Raw genomic sequence first — 25,446 nt, 5'->3', positions numbered from 1 at the left:
ATGTTATCAGGGACAGTATAAAAAGGCAATAGATAGATGTACAAATATTCTTTATCTCCAGGCTGCTAAACAGCTCTACTGCAGAGGATTTCTGTGATTCTTTGACTGAAGTTCTAGGAACAAACCCTTTACTGCTGAAAGAGCTGAATCTGAGTGGAAAAATAACAGGAGACTCAGCAGTGCAGCAGCTTTCTGATTTACTGAAGGATTTACATTGCAGAACTAAGATACTGAAGTAAGATTTTAAAATGCACACTATTAAGTAATTGAATGTTCCTTTGTTTTTATGTTAATGTATGCTGTAGTGAGAATAAAAGATCAAGATTACAAAGTAATCATTATTTTTAATTATTATCTTTTAGGTTAAATAACAGCAGTATTACAGAGCAAGGCTGTGCTGCTCTGTCAGAAGCTCTTTGTTCTAATCCTTCACACCTGATAGAGCTGGATCTGAGTGGGAATAAACTAGGGGACTCTGGAGTGAAAGAGATATCTCATCTAGTACAAAACTCAAACAGCAAACTAGAGTTGCTGAAGTTAGTGCTTTACTAAAGCTAAACAAAGATAATCATGATTTTTAACAATAATTAAATAAATATGTAAATTGCAATGTCTTTTCTTCAGTCTCTCAGACTGCAGTGTATCAGAAAAAGGCTATTCTGCTCTGGCTTCAGCTTTAAAATCAAACATCTCATCACATCTGATAGAGCTGGATCTCAGAGGAAATGACCCTGGAAACACAGGAGTGGCATCTCTTTATTATTTCCTACAGGATTTAATCTATAAACTGAGGTGAGAGCAATTCATATAAACACACAATATTTTCACTTCAAGAAAAGAATGAATTGTTTCAAAAGACATACAGTATATGTGCACACAGTCTTACATTTCTACGTCATTTCTGTCACAAAATTCTTTTTTGAGCAAGAACCCTTTCACCTTGTCTTTGTTGGACCAGTTTAGATGACCAAGAACTAAATCCATTTACAGTTAATAAAAAACATTGTATAATTTGGCCTCATTCTATGCAACTGCCACATACTGGCATGCTGCCATTTAAAGTCATCTTTTGATAAAACTGCTGCCTTTCAGACCAAAACTAATGTGGATAATCTCCAAATTGTTAAATACAGTGAGATCCCAATACTCATTACATAAGTACAAACACACACAGGAGCCTACATATGCAAATATGCGCAAAAAAAAACACACACACACAGACACAAACACATACACTCAATGTCACACAAAACCAGGTTAAGGATCCAAAAGCAGGTTTTATTTACAAAAAATTGCAAAGTCCAGGCAAACAATAGCAGACAAGGTAATTCAAGGTCAGAAAAGATTTGTAATGCTAGAATAACCAGACAAGACGTTGCACCAAGAACCAGGTGAGACGCCTATTTATACACACAGTAATGAGCAATAGAATACAGGTGTGCTAGAGCTAGAACTGAGGCGATAGTGACCTACTGAAGCATGGAGGTGCAACACCTGGGCCATCAGTAACACATATACATACACACACACAGAGACACACACTGTATGGATATGTGTGGAGAAAGTGACCATATAAGTAAAATAAACACTCAAACACGTTCTTAAGAAAATATTTTGGCTCAAAATCATCAAATGTTGACATCATATTAATATATTGTCTCTATTTAATTAATGTCAGATTAACACTTGGAATATGAAAACTCAATAATTGGCCATATTGGATACACTATATTCAATTGTACTTATACTTTCAACTCATACAGGTAGAGAATGAACTGGACTTAGGAATCACTGCATGTAGCTGTATTTAAAAAAACACATATAAAGATATATTAAACTTTCAATTAGTAATATCATTCTTCACATATTTTAAAGGTTTATAATATATTGTATTTTCTTAAAACATTCTCCTCTCTTTGCAGGCTGTTGAAGACTGATGCTGCACAGGAAGCCTGGACTTCTCTTACTGCAGCTCTAGGAATGAATCTCTTACTGCAGACAGAGCTGAACCTGAGCAGGAATCCAGCAGGACTTTCAGGAGATTCCAGAGTGAAACAACTGTGTGATTTACTGCAAGACTCACACTGCAAACTGAGAAGACTCCAGTTAGTATTCTTATTTGTTAAATATATACAGTGGTGTGAAAGTGTTCGTCACCTTTCTGATTTCCTGATTTTTTGTCACACTTAAATGTTTCAGAACATCAAACCAATTTAAATATCAGTCAAAGACAACACAGGTAAACACAAAATGCTATTTTTAAATGAAGGTGTTTATTATTAAGGGAGAAAAAAAATCCAAACCTACATGGCCCTCTGTGAAAAAGTGATTGACCCCTTGTTAAAAAATACCGCCACTGTGGTTTCTTACACCTGAGTACACTGTCTCTAGCCACACCCAGGCCTGGTTACTGCCACACCTGTTCTCAATCAAGACATCACTTAAATAGGACCTGCCTGACAAAGTGAAGTCCACCAAAAGATCCTTAAAAGCTACACATCATGCCATGATTCAAAGAAATTCAGGAACAATTGAAAAAGAATGTAATTGAGATCTATCTGTCTGGAAAGGTTTATAAAGCCATTTCCAAAGCTTTGGAAATCCAGCGAACCACAGTGAGAGACATGGAACAGAAGACATGGAACAGTGGTGAACCTTCCCAGGAGTGGCTGGCCGCCCAAAATAACCGCAAGAGCACAACGACGACTCATCCAAGAGGTCACAAAAGACCCCACAACATCATCCAAAGAACTGCAGGCACTGAGGCACTTGCCTCAGTTAAGGTCAGTGTTCATGCCTCCACTATCAGAAAGAGACTGGGCACAAATGGCCTACATGGCAGAGTCCCTAGACAAAAACCACTGCTGAGCAAAAAGAACATTAAAGCTCGTCTCAATTTTTCCAGAACACATTTTGATGATCCCCAAGACTTTTGGGAAAACATTCTGTGGACCGATAAGACAAAAGTTGAACTCGTTGGAAGGTGTGTGTCCCAGTACATCTGGTGTAAAAGAAACACTGCATTGCAGAAAAAGGACATTATACCAACAGTAAAACATGGTGATGGTAGTGTGATGGTCTGGGCTGTTTTGCTGCGTCAGGGCCTGGAAGAACTATGAAGTATGCTGTCTACCAAAAGATCCTGAAGGAGAATGTCCGACCATCTGTTCATGACCTCAAGCTGAAACGAACTTCCACCTCTGAATGGCTGAAGAAAAACAAATTGAAGACTTTGGAGTGGCCTAGTCAAAGTCCTGACCTGAATCAGATGGAGATGCTGTAGCATGACCTTAAAAAGGCCGTTCATGCTCGAAAACCCTCCAGTGTGGCTGAATTACAACAATTCTGCAAAGATGAGAGGGCCAAAAGTTCTCCACAACGCTGTAAAAGACTCATTGCAAGTTATCCCAAACACTTGTTTGCAGTTGTTGCTGCTAAGGGTGGCCCGACCAGCTATTGGGTATAGGGGCAATCACTTTTTCACATAGGGCCATGTAGGTTTGGATTTTTTTCTTCCTTAATATTAAACACTTTAATTTAAAAATAGCATTTTGTGTTTACCTGTGTTGTCTTTGACTAATATTTAAATTGGTTTGATGCTCCGAAAAATTTAAGAGTGACAAACATGCAAAAAAATCAGGAAATCAGGAAGGGGGCAAACACTTTTTCACACCACTGTGTGTTTGTCTATATATTGCACCTGCATCTTAAATGGCCCCTATGTCCCTATAGCATAGTTAAAATAGACCAAAATCAGTGCTCACAATTTTCCAAAAAAACATAAGTGATCTACAGTCTTCAAAAAGATTTAGATTTACCCGTTAACTGTCACAGGCATTCAAATAAAGTAGTGCTGTTAACGAAAGCACATTAACTCACGCAATTAATCTGGAGACTTTACCAGATTCATTTTTTAACATAGTCACTAGTTTTTTACATTTGGCACTTGTTTCCCTTAACCTCTTACTGCAGAACCGTTCTGACTATGTAAAGTAGCATGCTTAAACGCGTCAAAACTTATAAACACACTGACCAACTAACCCACTCATATTCTTTAGTAACTACTTTAACTACCTGCTTGCAAATTTTCAGCCATCTACATGAAACCAGTCGCCAGAAATCTCCAACTGAAAACAGCCTGTTTTTTCACATTGTTTACATGGGGAACACGCCTCCCCAACAAAATAGCCTTATAAAATATTATTATTACGTAAAATAACATTAGATTATATTATAGAAAATTCACTTACTATTACAGCATCCACAGTACAGCTCTGAACCGCAGATAAAATATCCATAAAGTCCTTTATTCACCTGCTCACTTTTCACAAAAAAGCGTTTATTTTCAGCGCAACCGCAACGTAATATTCTCAAGCTCCTAGCGACCACACAATGTAATGTTTTCACGCAAAGTTGTACGTGAATACAAAGCTAAGGATGTATTCACTAACAACTATTTTTCTTGAGTGGTCGTCTATTGAGCCAATGGCGTAAGCGCTGAATCACGTTGGTGTTCAGGGGTGTCCAATCAAATCAGGTCATAGCCTTTCTCCAGCGTCACAAAATTGATTGACACCTATTTCAACCAATAGTCCACCCTCAGACGAAAACATTGACACGTAATTTGCCCTGATTGGTCTCCTAATGGCTGGGGGAGGGGCATGCCAAACCGCCACCATGTGGTGCGCTGTCTCCAAAAAAAACAACAGCGCTAAACTGCATGGAGCACACAGCGCGCACACGTGTGACTTTGTGTCATTTTATCCAAAAAATATTAATCTTACTCTGAAATGGACTTAATTTGTTTTATCACAAAGGAAAAAAATATTATAATATATATACGTGTTGTATAGTGACAGCTTCTTCCTTGTATTTAGAAAGGTTGGGGCACTCTGGAGAGTTTTTGAACCCTTTGGAGACGCCTGGTGGACACCTTATATAATGCTGTGTAGTTTTTTTATTCTTGCTTGTATCTTTTTCAAATTTTGTAGTTTGTTTGTCAAGACCCTAATAAACCAGGAAATGTAGAGAATGATTGCCTATTCATCACCAACATCCATACACACATTATAAACTCCAAATATAACAGGTGCTTTTTTTTTTTTTTTTTTTACATTTTCCTCTGCATTTAACGTTCTCAAATAGAACCTAAATAATGGAAATTCCCTCTTGGAAGTTAATGTTTTGTCCCAAGTGTCTACTTCAGTTTAAGCCCTGAATGGTCATTGTGCTATATGTAAAACTTAAGATATCCAGTGTGATAGCATAGTAGTGCAAATCGCATGGAAATGAGCAAAAAAATGGATCTGCAGTAAAGGGTTAATCAGTGCTTTATACGTAGCCTGGTGACATATTGGTGGTTTTATTTAGCAACATACACATCTAAAAATCTGAATGAAATTCCTACTACCCCCTCACACACAAATACACATACACTTCTGGTTGAGAAACACTTATAAATATTATAATGTAAAAACATCAGAACTATTGTAATATTATAATAAAGGTTTTTTTTTTAATTAGACACAATAAATGGGTGTTGATGTTGCATTCAAAGTTTCATGGTTCTGTCCTTATCGTTTGATTTTAGGATCAATAATGATGATCTAACTGAAAAAAGCTGTTTAGCTTTAGCTACAGTTCTCCCCTCATCCAGTCTGAGAGAACTGAACCTGAGTAACAACAACCTGCAGAATTCAGGAGTGAAAAAGCTCTGTGAAGCCCTGAAAAATCCTCTTTGTAAACTGGAAACACTGAGGTAAGATCTTCTGTAATTATCATTCATAGGGCTCTATTGTACACCCTGAGTAAGGCACGTTGTGATGCTTGTTGCTATCTGACACCACAGAAAGTGCAGTAATAACTATAAATAAAATATACTTAAACATGTCCACAGTAATTATTAGTTACTATTAGTAATAATTAATTAGTTATATTCTGACATTTATAAGGATTTTTATGTATGTTTAGTACACAGACATACTACTTGTAACTTAATATAGCAGATATATGCATTCTACTGTGTGAGAATTAGACAGATGCTCATTCTCACTTATTCTCTCTCATGTTGTGCAAGTGCAGTTTTGGAAATGTTATATTGTTGTTTGACCAGGATTGAGGCACAGTGAGCAGCCCATCATCTGCTGTGCTAAGTTCAGATAGAGCACGGCTACAAATTTAATATAAAGTTCAGTTAAATATGCTTAAGACGAGTAAGGACCTGTAAAGTGAATGAAATATTGTAAAATATAAAGAATAGGCTGAGGTTTCGGTGTGCTGTTTCCATAATTTGAAAGTGAAACTAATGTCAGTTAGTCAGTGTTGTACTTTGCTGCACTGACATCACAGAATTTAAATGGCCTCTCACACAGCTTATTGTTCAATTCGTAATTAGTCGGTTACATACTGGCGTACCTTCACAGAGTGAACACGCAGGTCAGTATCTTTTACTGAGATGCACAAAAGCACCACACTGCTAAGATCCCAAGGCCCCAAAGTCAGGGCACACCTGGCTCATAATTTTAGTTCAATTTTTTTTCCATTTTCTCCCCAATTTACACAGCCAATTACTCAACCCATTCATTAGGACACCCCCTATCACTAGTAATGCCCCAACACACCAGGAGGGTGAAGACTAACACATGCTTCCTCCGATACATGTGAAGTCAGCCACCGCTTCTTTTCAAGCTGCTGCTGATGCAGCATTGGCGAGCAGCCAGCGCTTGGAGGAAAGCCCCTCCAAGCCCCACCCTAGGAGTGATGTGGAGAGAGAGCGCCTTCTTCCCACCCGGAGGGAGCAGGTCCAATTGTGCGCCCTCTGAGCGCCGGCAGCTTGATAGCAAAGCTGCATGAGCGGGAGTTTGAACCTGCGATCTCCCATTCATAGTGGCAGCGCTTTAGAACGCTGGACCACTCGGCGCTCTGGCTCTTAAAGGGAATGATGACTGGCAGACTGATTTTCACGTTACGCCCAAAACACACCCATGACTGATTAAGAAATATAGTACATGCATTTTGTGCATTTCTAGCAAGACGCACGATACCAGAGACACACCGACAAACCCTAAATCAAACAATTCGCAATTGACCAGTGCACTATAGATCACTAAAATAGAGCCCATAGTCTTGAAGGAAAATGATTGTGTTTTCTGAGGAGGGAATATTAAACTGTACTGTACTGCTAGGATTAATTACACTGTATACTCGTGTCTCTCTTTAGTCTTTCATGCTGCAGTGTAACAGAGAAAGGTTATGCTGCTCTGGCTTCAGCTCTGAAAGAAAACCCCAAATCACACCTGAAAAAGCTGGATTTCAGTGGGAATGACCCCGGAGACAAAGGAGTTGAACAGATTACTTCTGTGTTCATGAATTCAAAGAAAACTCTGAGGTAATGATATTTTTAATTAACAATCCATTCTTAAAACATTCACTATTATTTTCTATGCATTAAAAATATTACTTAAATGTAGAAACATAATTTTCAATTAAAGTAGAATTACAAGAACTCTTAAAGAGAGATTAGTTCTGTTGTTTGTTTCAAGTGGCAGAAATTAAGCAGAAATAAAAATACAGTTAAATCAACATTGTGTGCTCTCCTCACTGACATTAATTAAAATACACCATATGGTGAGTACTAATACTGTCATTTTGAAATATAATAATAGGTCAAAACAAAGCATACAAAGCTATCATACCCATTCCAGCACATTTCAGACATCTATTATAGATTTGGTTTAGTTGTCATCTTATATAATTACACAATAATAATAACAATGGCACAAATATTGGTACCAGAATCTCTGTGTTTTTTGCCAGTAATAGGATAATTAATAATATTATCCATAATTGTATAATTATTGTAATATTACTGTTGGTCACTCTACAGGCTGCTGACAAGTGATTCTGCAGAGGAAGCCTGCACTCTTCTTGAACAAATTCTGAAGAGAAACCCTTTACTGCAGAGGGAGCTTGATCTGAGCAAAATTAAACCAGAAAAGATCTCAGTTAATCAGCTGTCTGCTCTACTGGAGGATCCTCACTGCAGACTGAAGAAACTCACGTAAGCAGTGCAATAATTAATATACAGTTTTAAACAGAGCCTGGGTTGTTGTCTATAGAATAATATGGTATAATAAACGCTGATGGACTCCATTCCCATACATGCTTTCTGGCTCCAAAGCTTAAGAAAGGTCAGGTCCTGTATGCTCAAAAACACTTTAGTAGATTTTGGATTCAGTTCAGTGGATTTTTTTTTAAGCTTTGGTGTGGCTGCACCTTTCAATAGGTAAAATTATAAAAAAAAAGTATATGTTAAAGACCACAAAAGCTTAGTTTTAGAAGACGTCCTGAAAGATTCTGTAGTAGCTATCACAGTTCCTAGATTTTGAAAATTGTAATGAGTTTCAAAGACGTCTGAATGATCTAAAAAATGGTGTCTGGCTATGCATCTTGTTTGTAGCAGATCAAAATAGCAAAAGATTACTCAACTAAGTACTATAGACGCATGTAATAAGGGTTAGATAGCAGTGGACATTTTTTTTTGTTGAATTTGGAGAAATTAGAATAATTGTTGAGGTATTTAAATTGTTATTTTTTTTATTGGTTCATTGACAACAATAATGTACACTTACTCAAATATATTACAATAGCCAATATTACTGATCACTGAACAAAAAATAAATTTGTATATTAACTTTAACACAAGATGTGATATGCAGACAAAAGTGTTTAAAATCTATTGTTATTATTATTATTATTAGTAGTAGTAGTAGTAGTAGTAGTAGTATTGACTGTTTTAAGATTTAAGATTTTATTTTTATTTTTGTATTATCTTTCTCTGTAGAATATTTAAAAAAAGAAGTATTACAGAAAGAGATTGTGCTAAACTGATTTCTGCTCTGCTCGTAAATCCTTCACACCTGAGAGTTCTGGATCTAAACAAGAATAAGCTAGATGGATTAGGACTGCAAAAGCTTTCTGATCTACTGAAGAATCCTCACTGTAGACTGGAGAAAATGAGGTAAGTAAAATGTGGGCCTAAATATGTATATTTTAAAGCAGCTAAATCATATTATAATATATAAAATATGGGATAATATTATACAAGAAAAATGCATTTATTTGAATTATTTGTTAATTGTTTATTGATTTCACTAGAATGCTGTTAATATAATGTTATTCTGTACAGTAGCATCCATTTTATGGTATACCACAGTATGAAAATGCACAGTAATCATATCCTGGACGTTTGATTATTACCAGTATAGGTGAAAAAATGCAAGCAGAGAATTTCCTTTCCAACATGGCCTCCCCTTACTGGCACCCCACTTAAACATATAAGTCAGGGTCAAAATGTAGATATACAAAATCAAATTTAAGGAAATGCACACACGGACAGGTTAGAACAAACACAAATGCATACATTAAATAAATAAAGTGGTGAGGAATTCTATTCCTGGCATCCTGCCATTGTGTTTAAAGACAATCGGCAGACCACAACAATCAGAATTCAGATTTCTGCTCAGAATGTATTGTACTAATAGTGTGTAATGGGATAAAGCAGGCTGCAGAGTAACTTTATTAGAGCTTGTGAACAAGTGTTAGTCAGAAAAGCAGGTGTACTCACACGCACAGATGCACAAATAATAATAATAATATTAAAAATAAATAAAAATGAGACTTGGTAAGGGATGCAGCAATTTTAATGCAGTGCTGCTGTGTAAGATGTCCTCAGAGCGGCGAAAACAAAGATGGTTTGTTCCCTAGTCAGTTTACTATATAGCAAGACACTACTATATGAGGCACATCAGTTTATGAGGGCAACATAATTGCATAAAATATGCACTAACAATCCTGCAGCATACCACACTGCAAAATTCTTATATGCCAGAAGATTTCCAATCTAGTAAACTTTACAGGAAAAACGGGTGGTTTTTTTTCATCACTCACAAATACTACACTACTGAATACAGTGTCTTACTGCAAGTGTTTGCTTTGTTTATTCTAAGTTTTTTTATTTAATTAATGTATTTTCAGTCTCAGTAGTTGCTGCATCTCAGAGGAAGGATATGCTGCTCTGGCTTCAGCTCTGGAGTCGAACCCTTCATCAAATCTGATAGAGCTGGATCTCAGAGACAATGATCCTGGAGACACAGGAGTGAAGCTGCTCACTGATTTACAGAATAATCCACTCAGTAAATTGAAGACAATTAGGTGAGCTAATTTTATAGAATTTATTTTACCCTGTTTAAATACAAAAAAACATAATGGCTACTAGAATCATCTGAAATGTCATGTCTGCATTTTTTAAAAGAACTTGTAATCAGGGACAGTATAAAAAAGCAATGAATATGTAATAATATTCTGTCTCTTTAGTCTGTTGAACAGCTCTGCTGCAGAGGATTTCTGTGCTGCTCTGACTGAAGTTCTAGGAACAAACCCTTTACTGCTGACAGAACTGAATCTAAGTGGGAAAATAACAGGAGACTCAGCAGTGAAGCAGCTCTCTCATCTACTGAAGGATTTACACTGCAGAACTAAGATACTGAAGTAAGATTTTTAAATGCACAATATTAAGTAATTTAATGTTTTGTTTTTATATTACTGTATGCTTTAGTGAAACTGAAGAATCACAATAACAAAGTTATAATTGTTTCTGGTTTATGCCTTTTTTCTCTTGTAGGTTAAATAACTGCAGTATAACAGGGCAAGACTGTGCTGCTCTATCAGCAGCTCTTTGTTCTAATCCTTCACACCTTATAAAGCTGGATCTGAGTGGGAATAAACTAGGGGACTCTGGAGTGAAAGAGATAAATCATCTACTACAAAACTCAAACAGCAAACTGGAGTTGCTGAAGTTAGTGTTTGCTAAAGCTAAACAAAGATAGTCATGATATTTTTTATAATTCATTTAAAATGCAATTGCACTTTATTTTTTTCAGTCTCTCAGACTGCAGTGTATCAGAAAAAGGCTATACTGCTCTGGCTTCAGCTTTAAAATCAAACACTTCATCACATCTGATAGAACTGGATCTCAGAGGAAATGACCCTGGAAACAGAAGCGTAATGGATCTTTATTATTTACTACAGGATCCAAACTATAAACTAAAGACACTGAGGTGAGAGAAATACATTTATTCTACCATACATGAGCTGTGGTATCTTTCAGACTGTAATAAACAAACTACTTTTTTTATTTATAGTTCAGCACATAGTTGCACATATACCAGCATACTGCACAAAATTACCATAATTAGGTTAATCAAACACTTAAAAAATATGTCAGATGTTTTGAGCTATGGTCAGAAAAACAGGGTTTTCTAATTATTTGTCTCTAACCATACAGGTGTTTTTAAGAGGCTTTAAAAATGTTAAACTAAAGCAGTTTTTATCCAATATTTCCAGAGTAAAAAAACCCACAAAGAGACACTACATCAATTACTTCTAGTTATAAATCTGGTAATATAAAAACACAATATTTTTGCTTCTCATTCCGCTAAAATCCATTTTTTCTTGTTCTTTGTATAATACTATAGATCTCCCTGAGTTGTATTTGCATACTGCATATGAAACTGTTTCTCAGCCTACCTTGTCTGCAGTAGCTAGGAAAAGAAAATCTTCTGAAATACGAGTTGACCAGAGAGCTGTTAGGTGTCTACATCAACCTGTGACTTCATGGCCTCACCCAGCTCGGCTCGGGACCGCCCACAGACAACACTGAACCTGGGCTACAGCATTAGAAGCAATAGCTAAGGAGGAGCTAACAGCTCTGTTTACAGAGATAGGTAGTGGTACTATAGGTTTACATGAGGAAAGCACGGTTTGACTCAAATCGACAGAACACCGGTCAAAGTGACCGGCGTTCAGGTTGGATTTTATGATATAGGGCAGACTCTGGGGCTTCGCCGTGGAAACTGCCCAAGCACCAGGCCGCAGGTAGGTTGCTTGCGCTGCCACAGAGAGACTGGCGTTGCGGCCGTGGGGGTAATTCGTGCTTCCGCTGGAAGACTGGCGTCAGACAGGCAGTCTCTACTTGCACATTGATAACATTTCTGCAACGTGGGCAGTCTGGGCTTGGCTCGCGGCATTGATGGGAATAACGCTGTTACTAACGGTGTTACTTTTTTCAGTAACGAGAAATCTAACGAACTATTACTGTCACTATAACGCTGTTACTATTTCCGACACCCCGTTATTGCACGTTACTTTAGCCGCTCAATTAACTTTTTTTTTTTTTACAAAAGTCTCCTGTTTTGGCCCGGAAACTACCGTATTTTACCCCTCTTTCCTCCCGTCCTCCCGTATTAGTATTTTCCCGTAAATTTCCCGTATTATAAAAAAAAAAAAAAAACGTATTAATGAGAGATTATTAAATCTCTTAACACTAATCATGGTGCCAGTTCAATGAGAAAGTACTGCCTTTCAGGATAAACAACCAATCAGCTTGCTGGTTTTGCGGAGCGCAGAGGAGGGTTAGTGTGGGGAAGCCCCCCCGTCGCTGTGAGTTCAGGCAGCTAGTCGGAGCTGCTGACGTTAAAACATATCGGAGCTAACTATGTAAACTGTGATAACATTGTTTCTGGAGCTGTTTCTGCAGGTTAAAAAGACTCGTCTCCCAATCAAAACACACAGATCAAACCCATATATATAATGTTCAACCTGCCCTGAATGTACCTGATCAGCCAATAACTAATTTTTTACTTGTATTTACTAATTTAGGATTGCGGGACTTACTGTAAGCTATGATAAACAAAAAATAATTTAGCTAACTAGTTTGCTAGAAGCTGGATGTAGAGGATAGCCAGAATTTAGTACAGTACTTTAGTTTTTAGTTTAGTTTAAAGCAGTTTCTGAACTCTGCTCACTGCCTCTAAATTGTGTGTTTTCCACCGGATCCAACTGATCAGCTAATTAACAATCCTTTACTAAGTTTACCTGTTAAAATCTCTTAGCCCACTGTGGACCATAACTCAATCATTATGTAAATCCAGCAGTGTATTAGACAGCTCAAACCACCACTTACTATATTATCCGGAAATACTCCCGAGCTGTTTTTGTTGCCTGCTAGAGGAATATTAAATAAAGATTATTAATTGTGTAGGCCCCTTAGAACTGATATTTATGGGTATTTATTTTAATAATTTGTTCATTTGTATCATAAAAGGTAAAATAACAAATAAGAAACAAGTGAATTGTTTACATTATTACATTGAAATCCATTGCTGATGTACTTTTTTGCATACTTTATTGAGGAATGGATTCACTGATGGAATATATCTGGTCCATGTCCTTTAGTAAAAGCTCACTTTGCAGAATTTATTCACCCTTTGTTCAATTTTAAATCCATTGAATAAAAAATATAACATAAGAGTGCATTCCTGACAAGAAAATGAAGACGTCATGTAAATATCTAGAAAATTGTTTTCATTTAGGCTGTATTATAAGAATGACATATGTAGGAATGTCCACAACATTTCAGTGTCAACAAAGGTAGGCCTATTAGATTCTGATCATCTAATTGTAGTTTGTAAGTGGTTCACAGGTGGTTATTTTAGATTTCTTGCAAACCTGTCTTAAAATGTCAGGGATACTGAACCTCAGTTGGGCTGGTGGGACGTTTCAAAGCGGGTGGCGGAAAATTTCCCTTATTTTTACATTCAAAACTATACCAAGACAGGTATACAAAAGTAACACAATAATTACTTTTACTGGAAGCTAGTTACTTTTGAAGTAGAGTAACTCCGTTAGTAACTTTTTTGGAGAAGAAACTAGTAACTATAATGAATTACTTTTTCAAAGTAACGTGCCCAACACTGCTGATAACATTTCTTGGCTGCGGGGCTGCTTAAGTCTGATGTTAAGTTTAAGGGTTACCTTTACCTAGCACTCAGTGCTATATCTTTAACTAAGGCTGTATCTCTGAAAACATTTTGTCCTTTGAGTTTTAGAGCTGTAAAATTGACTGGGGGGGCAGGTGCTGCAGTGCTGTTAGCCAATCAGAGGTAATATATTTGCGTGTATGAATATTCGTGAGCAAGAGCCAAAACCTGTATTTCTTCAGAGACCAGTAATTCAGTAATCTAAAGCAGGGCTAAATAGAAGCACCAGAGCACATTTTTTCACAAAAAACGGCTCACATGAGACCTTTAAGAACAAATTGTTTCAAAAGACATACAGTATATGCGCACACAAGCTTACATTTCTACATAATTTCTGCCATCAAATGCATGAGAAAAAAAACTTCCACCTTGTCTTTGTCTGACCAGTTAAGATGATCAGGAGCTAAATCCATTTACAGTATATAAACACAGACATTGTATAATTTGGCATCATTTCATGCAACTGCCACAAACTGGCATGCTGCCATATAAAGTCATCTTTTAATAAAACTGCTGCCTTTCAAATTCTTCCATTTGTCCATGACAGGACCAAAACTAATGTGGGTGATCTCCAAATTGTTTAATACAGTGAGATCCCAATACTCATTACATAAGTACACACACACACACACAGGAGCCTACATATGCGAACATGCGCAAAAATACACACATGCCAAGGCGAACACACACACATACAAAACCAAACATTATAAAGATGAACTTAAAAAATATAACATTATACAAAACCTCTGTCCACCAACCCATTCAAACAACAATATCAGCTGTTCCTCTTAAATATATTACATTATAGAGTAGATGGTTCATAAATACACATTCCTGTATCGCTACCACCATACCTAAACACCCATGTGTTCAAATTCACTGATCTCTTACTGACACAAGCATGCAAGCACATATTTTTATATTATTTATAAACACACACACACAAACAGGGCCCCATTTTAGCAATCTATAGCTCACTGGTGAGTTGCGCTTTGCACAGATTAATTATGAGGTGCGTCTTGTGTCTTGTGTCTTTCGGTGCAGCTCGAAACATGCAAAATGCGTGTACTAATTCTCTTAATTATTCATGGATCACCTGGTGATAAGATACGAACACTAATATATAGCTTTATAGATCTGTGTATTTTGTTTTGAATAAATGATGGGTATTGGGTGAATGACGTCATTTAGTTAATATAAAAAAAAATCTCAAAAATATAAAAGTGAATTTCAGTTAAATAATAGCGAGGTAAAATGAATTAAATTTATGTTCAGTCAAAATGCTTTTCTCTTTTCATTTTTTTTAAGATTGAGAATGAGCATCTGTCAAATTCTCAAACAGCAGAATGTGTACATCTGCTATATTAAGCTACAATTATTAAGTCTGTGTACTGAACATAAATATAAATCCTTATAAATGTCAAATAAATATAAATAATAATTACTAATAGTTGCTGTGCAAATTTTTAGATAGATAGATAGATAGATAGATAGATAGATAGATAGATAGATAGATAGATAGATAGATAGATAGATAGATAGATAGATAGATACTTTATTTATCCCGAAGGAAATTTAGGCATCCAGCAGCAACTGTACAATACAATAAGAAACATACTAAACATAAATTAAAACACAGAAGAATAGAAAATATATAAGGCTGTAAAAAACGTATTATACAACATAAAGATCTATCTGTAAACGGAGCAGTGCAGTAGATGTTGCTAATGGTCATTAAATAATTAACAGAGCAAAGTGCAAGGTGCAATGACATTGATTATAAAAGTGACTGATGTGCCATAGAAATATAAATATAAATATGCATATGTTACAAAATAGTTCTGAGAAATGAATATGTGAATATCCAATCATGAGTAACTGTACTTGACAGTAAGTGAGGTTGGGGAAGTGATAGTGTAAAGAATTAAGAACTAAGTGGTAGAATAATGTCCATGTGGTGTGACTGGATTAAACTCAGTCAGCAGCAGCATCCCGTCCCCGATGGGAGGAGTTTAAGAGTCTGATGGCTCTTGGAATGAAGGATTTTCTGAGTCCGTCTGTTGTGCAGCTCTGTGACAGCAGTCTGCCACTGAACACACTCCTCTGCTTCATGATTGTGGTGTGAAGTGGGTGACTATCATTGTTCATGATAGAAAGCAATTTATCCAAAGTCCTCCTCTCAGCTATTTTAAGTATATTTAGGGTTCAAGCACCGAAGGTGCGTAGAACCCTATTGTTTTTGCTAAGATTTTTCTTCTTATTATTATTATTAGGGGTTCGAGCACGTAGTGCTAGAAACCCTATTGTAATTGTTCTGATTATTAGGGGTTCGAGCACGTAGTGCTAGAAACCCTATTGTAATTGTTCTGATTATTATTATTATTATTAGGGGTTCGAGCACGTAGTGCTAGAAACCCTATTGTAATTGTTCTGATTATTATTAGGGGTTCGAGCACGTAGTGCTAGAAACCCTATTGTAATTGTTCTGATTATTATTATTATTATTATTATTAGGGGTTCGAGCACGTAGTGCTAGAAACCCTATTGTAATTGTTCTGATTATTATTATTATTATTATTAGGGGTTCGAGCACGTAGTGCTAGAAACCCTATTGTAATTGTTCTGATTATTATTATTATTATTATTAGGGGTTCGAGCACGTAGTGCTAGAAACCCTATTGTAATTGTTCTGATTATTATTAGGGGTTCGAGCACGTAGTGCTAGAAACCCTATTGTAATTGTTCTGATTATTAGGGGTTCGAGCACGTAGTGCTAGAAACCCTATTGTAATTGTTCTGATTATTATTATTAGGGGTTCGAGCACGTAGTGCTAGAAACCCTATTGTAATTGTTCTGATTATTATTATTATTATTATTATTATTATTAGGGGTTCGAGCACGTAGTGCTAGAAACCCTATTGTAATTGTTCTGATTATTATTATTAGGGGTTCGAGCACGTAGTGCTAGAAACCCTATTGTAATTGTTCTGATTATTATTATTATTATTATTATTATTATAGTTCTTATTCTTTTTCTGCCATAGAAGTGATTGGGCAGAAGAAACCGTAAGGCCTACAGGGCTGAGACTTGGTCATATGGTAGTACTTCTCACCGCTACTCAGATTCAAAAGATGAGCCCGATCGGCCTCAAGGGGGCGCTATGGCGAAGGTCAACGCGTTTGGCCTCGTAACTCCTACGCCCTGATAGCTAGAGCAAAAATTCTTGCATTATATGATTCCTTGGTTAATGGCAAATCAAAAAGGTCAATAGAACCACTAAGCTCCGCCCACTTAGATTTTTTGCTATTTAGCATAATATGCAAAACCTACTTTTGAGAACTTGTCCTAGGGTCATTGACCAATCCTGTCATGTTTGGTGTCAAACAACTCAGCAGAGTCCCAACCTCAATAATTATCGAAAAAATTGTGAAATTTGTAAACAATATGGCCGCCATATGCAAATTAATCTTACCGTGGCACACCCAAATTTACTCTAACAGCTGTAACTTTTGAATGCTTAAACCTACACTAATGCCACTTTACAACTTTGATGCCAACATGATTCTGAGGTAGCCCGTCAATCTGTGTAGACATACGCCCCCAGGGGGCGGAGCCAAAGCTAAAAATCTGTTTCTCAGGAACCGTACAAGCTATGGAGCTCTCCTTTGACATGTATCATCTATGGCCTATGTCCTAATGTTTTACAGAAGGAAAATTTGATATGCAAATTTTTGCGATCGTTATTAGCCAATCAGATTCCAGCAAGCTTTTGACATGCTAAACAATGACCAATCAGGACGATACTTATACCCTACATGTATCTCAGGGCCTTCTATCATCCATTAAAATATGGCGTTGATTGGCCTCAAGGGGGCGCTATAGCAGAAAATCAGTTATATCTAAAGGTACAAGTGGCCTAGGCTTGTTATTCTTGTTGATTTGTATACTTTGCTGTAGCCTTTACAACTTTGTAATTACATATGTTTACCAAAAATGCAAAGATTTTAATCAGTGGCCAAAAGAGTAAAAATTGCTCTTTTCGAACTTGTCTTTAAGTCCTTAATCAATCAAAACAAATTTGGTCTTGATGCAATCTTGAGAGCCTGTAGGTAAATAATTATCAAAAAAATCTTGACATTTAAACTATTTGAGGCCCATAAACCTTGATCAAACATGTACGTGAAAGCCTTTTCAGAGTTATTTGGCCAAAACTCTGTCAAAGTTTAAAACATGCCAAAACTGTTGAAGCTACTAATTAACAATGACATTTGAAGCACATTTGCCAAGTATGAGCCAAATAAGTCTTCAGTAGGCTCTACAGTGAAAAAATAACTATTTTCAATTTATTCTATTTATCGCTATTTTCCAACCTAAATGGACAGAAGACAGGAACCTTTCACCCTATCAACACACAAATTTATACACATATATAGACTGATAATCTGATCTTGATTGCAAATTTTCAGCCAAATCGGACATGTTTTGCCTCTACAACGGCTGGAAAACTACAGCGATTTTGTAGGCCTCAAGCCTGTATTATCGCTTTTTTCAAACCTAAATGGACAGAAGTCAGGAACCTTTGACCCTATCGACACAGAAATTGACATACATATATAGACTGATATTGTGATCCTGATTGCAAATTTTGAGCCAAATCAGATATTTTTTGCCTCTAATATGGCCAAAGAGCAACAGCCATTTTGTAGGCCATAAGCCTGTATTATCGCTTTTTTCAAACCTAAATGGTCAGAAGTCAGGAACCTTTGACCCTATCAACACACAAATTTACATACATGTATATGCAGACCACTTGATCATGAGTACCAATTTGGAGCCCAATCGGACTTTTCTTCTCTTTTTAATAAATAGAAACACACTGATAGGGAATGTTCTGTCTTACTTATAGAGTGATAGATTTCCAGCAGGTTATATGTGGTCTCTTGCTGCGCTCTGGTGGTCATTTGGTGAAACAGCTACATTTGAATTATTCTAAATTAAAGCTCTGCTGAACTTATTTAATCTTTTTTGTCTTGCTTAATTGAACATATTTATCCTTCTTGGTCATGCTAGTCAGCCACCTGGGTCATTCTTATTTATGCTCCACCCACTTAATTTTTTTTTAATTTGCATAATATGCAAAACCTACTTTTGAGATCTTGTCTTTGCCTCCTTGACCAATCATGACATGTTTGGTGTCAAACAGTTCAGCAGAGCTTACTCCTCAATAATTATTAAAAAAAATCTTTACATTTATAAACAATATGGCCGCCATATGCAAATGAGTTCTACCATGGTGCAGTAAAATGTCTTTAACACTTATAACTTTTGAATGCTTAACCTGACACTAATACCACTTCAGTCCTTTGATCATTACATGATTCTCAGATACCCTGTCAGTTTAAGTAGACATACACCCCCCCCAGGGGGCGGGGCCAATGCTCGATAGCTGTTTCTCTAGAACCATACAAGCTATCAAGGTCATCCTAGCCAATTATCATCTATGGCCCATGCACTAATGGTACACCAAATGAAAATTTGATATGGACACTTTAGTGGTCACTATTAGCCAATCACATTCCAGCAAGCTGTTGACAGGCAGAATGTTTATCAGGTCAAAACTTATACACTATATATGGGTTATTTATATGCCTTTTTTATGCCTTGTGTTTTTTTTAATTTAAGAACTGAAGTTGTTTCACCAAATGCCCACTAGAGTGCAGCAAGACACCACATAAAACCTGATGAACACTACAGCTCAATTTATCAATGCTTTTCAAGTAGTTTACTCACACCACTCATCTAGCATTGTCATTATGGTCTTTATGGTCACGCTGGTTACCCAGCTTGGTTATCCAGTTTGGTGATGACGGTCAACCAGCAACAGGTTTTAAGCCTAACTGGCCTCCAGGGGCCTCTTTGCCTGTGACGCTCGAACCCCGTAAATCGCCGCTTGCGGCTATATTTATTATTATTATTATTATTATTATTATTATTATTCTTATTCTTTTTCTGCCATAGAAGTGATCGGGCAGAAGAAACCGTAAGGCCTACAGGGCTGAGACTTGGTCATATGGTAGTACTTCTCACCGCTACTCAGATTCAAAAGATGAGCCCGATCGGCCTCAAGGGGGCGCTATGGCGAAGGTCAACGCGTTAGGCCTCGTAACTGCCACGCCCTGATAGCTAGAGCAAAAATTCTTGCATTATATGATTCCTTGGTTAATGGCAAATCAAAAAGGTCAATAGAACCACTAAGCTCCGCCCACTTAGATTTTTTGCTATTTAGCATAATATGCAAAACCTACTTTTGAGAACTTGTCCTAGGGTCATTGACCAATCCTGTCATATTTGGTGTCAAACAACTCAGCAGAGTCCCCACCTCAATAATTATCAAAAAAATTGTGAAATTTGTAAACAATATGGCCGCCATATGCAAATTAATCTTACCGTGGCACACCCAAATTTACTCTAACAGCTGTAACTTTTGAATGCTTAAACCTACACTAATGCCACTTTAGACCTTTGATGCCAACATGATTCTGAGGTAGCCCGTCAATCTGTGTAGACATACGCCCCCAGGGGGCGGAGCCAAAGCTAAAAATCTGTTTCTCAGGAACCGTACAAGCTATGAAGCTCTCCTTTGGCATGTATCATCTATGGCCTATGTCCTAATGTTTTACAGAAGGAAAATTTGATATGCAAATTTTTGCGATCGTTATTAGCCAATCAGATTCCAGCAAGCTTTTGACAGGCTAAACAATGACCAATCAGGACGATACTTATACCCTACATGTATCTCAGGGCCTTCTATCATCCATTAAAATATGGCGTTGATTGGCCTCAAGGGGGCGCTATAGCAGAAAATCAGTTATATCTAAAGGTACAAGTGGCCTAGGCTTGTTATTCTTTTTTAGTTGTATACTTTGCTGTAGCCTTTACAACTTTGTAATTACATATGTTTACCAAAAATGCAAAGATTTTCATCAGTGGCCAAAAGAGTAAAAATTGCTCTTTTCGAACTTGTCTTTAAGTCCTTAATCAATCAAAACAAATTTGGTCTTGATGCAATCTTGAGACCCTGTAGGTAAATAATTATCAAAAAAATCTTGACATTTTAACTATTTGAGGCCCATAAACCTTGATCAAACATGTACGTGAAAGCCTTTTCAGAGTTATTTGGCCAAAACTCTGTCAAAGTTTAAAACATGCCAAAACTGTTGAAGCTACTAATTAACAATGACATTTGAAGTACATGTGCCAAGTATGAGCCAAATAAGTCTTCAGTAGGCTCTACAGTGAAAAAATAACTATTTTCAATTTATTCTATTTATCGCTATTTTCCAACCTAAATGGACAGAAGACAGGAACCTTTCACCCTATCAACACACAAATTTATACACATATATAGACTGATAATCTGATCTTGATTGCAAATTTTCAGCCAAATCGGACATGTTTTGCCTCTACAACGGCTGGAAAACTACAGCGATTTTGTAGGCCTCAAGCCTGTATTATCGCTTTGTTCAAATCTAAATTGACAGCAGTCAGGAACCTTTGACCCTATTGACACAGAAATTGACATACATATATAGACTGATATTGTGATCTTGATTGCAAATTTTGAGCCAAATCAGATATTTTTTGCCTCTAATATGGCCAAAGAGCAACAGCCATTTTGTAGGCCATAAGCCTGTATTATCGCTTTTTTCAAGCCTAAATGGACAGAAGTCAGGAACCTTTGACCCTATCAACACACAAATTTACAAACATATATATACAGACCACTTGATCATGAGTACCAATTTTGAGCCCATTCGGACTTTTCCTCTTTTTGTAATAAATAGAAACACACTGATAGGGAATGTTCTGTCTTACTTATAGAGTGATAGATTTCCAGCAGGTTATATGTGGTCTCTTGCTGCGCTCTGGTGGTCATTTGGTGAACAGCTACAGGTCAATTATTCTAAATTAAAGCTCTGCTGAACTTATTCAATCTTGCTTGTCTTGCTTAATTGAACATATTTATCCTTCTTGTTCATGATGGTCAGCCACCTGGGTCATTCTTGTTTATGCTCCACCCACTTAATTTTTTTTTTAATTTGCATAATATGCAAAACCTACTTTTGAGATCTTGTCCTTGGATCCTTGACCAATCATGACATGTTTGGTGTCAAACAGTTCAGCAGAGCTTACTCCTCAATAATTATTTAAAAAATCTTTACATTTATAAACAATATGGCCGCCATATGCAAATGAGTTCTACCATGGTGCAGTAAAATGTCTTTAACACTATAACTTTTGAATGCTTAACCTGACACTAATACCACTTCAGTCCTTTGATTATTACATGATTCTCAGATACCCTGTCAGTTTAAGTAGACATACACCCCCCCAGGGGGCGGAGCCAATGCTCGATAGCTGTTTCTCTAGAACCATACAAGCTATAAAGGTCGTCCTTGCCAATTATCATCTATGGCCCATGCACTAATGGTACACCAAATGAAAATTTGATATGGACACTTTTGTGGTCACTATTAGCCAATCACATTCCAGCAAGCTTTTAACAGGCGGAATGTTAATCAGGTCAAAACTTATATACTATATACGGGTTATTTATATGCCCTTTTTATGCCTTGTGTTTTTTCAATTTAAGAACTGAATTTGTTTCACCAAATGCGCACTAGAGTGCAGTAAGACACCACATAAAACCTGATGAACACTACAGCTCAATTTATCAATGCTTTTCAACTAGTTTACTCACACCACTCATCTAGCATTGCCATTATGGTCTTTATGGTCACGCTGGTCACCCAGCTTGGTTATGTTGGCCATCCAGCTTGGTCATGCTGGCCATTCACATTGGTCATTATGGTCCTGCTGGTCATTCAGCTTTGTCCTCATAGTAATGGTGGTCTTCCAGCTTGGTCATACTGGCCAACCACCTTTGCCATGCTGGTCATCCAGTTTGGTCATTATGGTCTTCCAGCTTGGTCAATATGGTCAACAAGTTTGTCATCCAGATTAGTCATGCTGGTAATCTAGCTTGGTCTTCACGGTCATGCTGGTCATCCTCATCCAGTTTGGCGATGCCGGTCAACCGGCAACATGTTTTAAGCCTAACTGGCCTCCAGGGGTCTCTTTGCCTGTAACGCTCGAACCCCGTAAATCGCCGCTTGCGGCTATATTTATTATTCTTATTCTTTTTCTGCCATAGAAGTGATCGGGCAGAAGAAACCGTAAGGCCTACAGGGCTGAGACTTGGTCATATAGTAGTACTTCTCACCGCTACTCAGATTCAAAAGATGAGCCCGATCGGCCTCAAGGGGGCGCTATGGCGAAGGTCAACGCGTTAGGCCTCGTAACTGCCACACCCTGATAGCTAGAGCAAAAATTCTTGCACTATATGATTCCTTGGTTAATGGCAAATCAAAAACGTCAATAGAACCACTAAGCTCCGCCCACTTAGATTTTTTGCTATTTAGCATAATATGCAAAACCTACTTTTGAGAACTTGTCCTAGGGTCATTGACCAATCCTGTCATATTTGGTGTCAAACAACTCAGCAGAGTCCCAACCTCAATAATTATCAAAAAAACTGTGAAATTTGTAAACGATATGGCCGCCATATGCAAATTAATCTTACCGTGGCACACCCAAATTTACTCTAACAGCTGTAACTTTTGAATGCTTAAACCTACACTAATGCCACTTTAGACGGTTGATGCCAACATGATTCTGAGGTAGCCCGTCAATCTGTGTAGACATATGCCCCCAGGGGGCGGAGCCAAAGCAAAAAATCTGTTTCTCAGGAACCGTACAAGCTATGAAGCTCTCCTTTGGCATGTATCATCTATGGCCTATGTCCTAATGTTTTACAGAAGGAAAATTTGATATGCAAATTTTTGCGATCGTTATTAGCCAATCAGTTTCCAGCAAGCTTTTGACATGCTAAACAATGACCAATCAGGACGATACTTATACCCTACATGTATCTCAGGGCCTTCTATCATCCATTAAAATATGGCGTTGATTGGCCTCAAGGGGGCGCTATAGCAGAAAATCAGTTATATCTAAAGGTACAAGTGGCCTAGGCTTGTTATTCTTTTTTATTTGTATACTTTGCTGTAGCCTTTACAACTTTGTAATTACATGTATTTACCAAAAATGGAAAGATTTTCATCAGTGGCCAAAAGAGTAAAAATTGCTCTTTTCGAACTTGTCTTTAAGTCCTTAATCAATCAAAATAACTTTGGTCTTGATGCAATCTTGAGACCCTGTAGGTAAATAATTATCAAAAAAATCTTGACATTTTAACTATTTGAGGCCCATAAACCTTGATCAAACATGTACGTGAAAGCCTTTTCAGAGTTATTTGGCCAAAACTCTGTCAAAGTTTAAAACATGCCAAAACTGTTGAAGCTACTAATTAACAATGACATTTGAAGCACATTTGCCAAGTATGAGCCAAATAAGTCTTCAGTAGGCTCTACAGTGAAAAAATAACTATTTTCAATTTATTCTATTTATCGCTATTTTCCAACCTAAATGGACAGAAGACAGGAAACTTTCACCCTATCAACACACAAATTTATACACATATATAGACTGATAATCTGATCTTGATTGCAAATTTTCAGCCAAATCGGACATGTTTTCCCTCTACAACGGCTGGAAAACTACAGCGATTTTGTAGGCCTCAAGCCTGTATTATCGCTTTTTTCAAACCTAAATGGACATAAGTCAGGAACCTTTGACCCTATCGACACAGAAATTTACACACATATATATGCAGACCACTTAATCATGAGTACCAATTTGGAGCCCAATCGGACTTTTCTTCTCTTTTTAATAAATAGAAACACACTGATAGGGAATGTTCTGTCTTACTTATAGAGTGATAGATTTCCAGCAGGTTATATGTGGTCTCTTGCTGCGCTCTGGTGGTCATTTGGTGAAACAGCTACATTTGAATTATTCTAAATTAAAGCTCTGCTGAACTTATTTAATCATTTTTGTCTTGCTTAATTGAACATATTTATCCTTCTTGGTCATGCTAGTCAGCCACCTGGGTCATTCTTATTTATGCTCCACCCACTTAATTTTTTTTTAATTTGCATAATATGCAAAACCTACTTTTGAGATCTTGTCTTTGCCACCTTGACCAATCATGACATGTTTGGTGTCAAACAGTTCAGCAGAGCTTACTCCTCAATAATTATAAAAAAAAATCTTTACATTTATAAACAATATGGCCGCCATATGCAAATTAGTTTTACCATGGTGCAGTAAAATGTCTTTAACACTTATAACTTTTGAATGCTTAACCTGACACTAATACCACTTCAGACCTTTGATCATTACATGATTCTCAGATACCCTGTGAGTTTAAGTAGACATACACCCCCCCAGGGGGCGGGGCCAATGCTCGATAGCTGTTTCTCTACAACCATACAAGCTATCAAGGTCATCCTTGCCAATTATCATCTATGGCCCATGCACTAATGGTACACCAAATGAAAATTTGATATGGACACTTTTGTGGTCACTATTAGCCAATCACATTC

General features: G+C 37.0%; 1 protein-coding gene and 1 long non-coding RNA gene across 2 annotated transcripts in view; both read left to right on the top strand.

Annotated features, from left to right (window-relative positions):
* The first annotated feature begins 1,479 nt into the window (after positions 1-1,479).
* Positions 1,480-25,446, top strand: part of LOC125782470 (NACHT, LRR and PYD domains-containing protein 2-like) — a 95,383-nt gene continuing 71,416 nt past the window's right edge. The window contains exons 1-3 of the mRNA XM_049466666.1: positions 1,480-1,505; positions 1,923-2,105; positions 5,591-5,758. Coding sequence (XP_049322623.1) covers positions 1,480-1,505; positions 1,923-2,105; positions 5,591-5,758 — 377 coding nt within the window. The remainder of the gene's footprint in view (positions 1,506-1,922; positions 2,106-5,590; positions 5,759-25,446) is intronic.
* LOC125782425 (uncharacterized) lies at positions 10,395-11,024 on the top strand. Its single transcript, XR_007425101.1, has 3 exons — positions 10,395-10,548; positions 10,682-10,855; positions 10,941-11,024. It is a non-coding gene; the product is annotated as an uncharacterized LOC125782425 (long non-coding RNA).

The sequence above is a fragment of the Astyanax mexicanus genome, chromosome 17 (genome assembly GCF_023375975.1).
Source record: "Astyanax mexicanus isolate ESR-SI-001 chromosome 17, AstMex3_surface, whole genome shotgun sequence".
Classification (NCBI taxonomy): domain Eukaryota; kingdom Metazoa; phylum Chordata; class Actinopteri; order Characiformes; family Acestrorhamphidae; genus Astyanax; species Astyanax mexicanus.
Note: the sequence above shows the minus strand (reverse complement) of the source record. Positions and strands in the feature narration are given on the sequence as shown.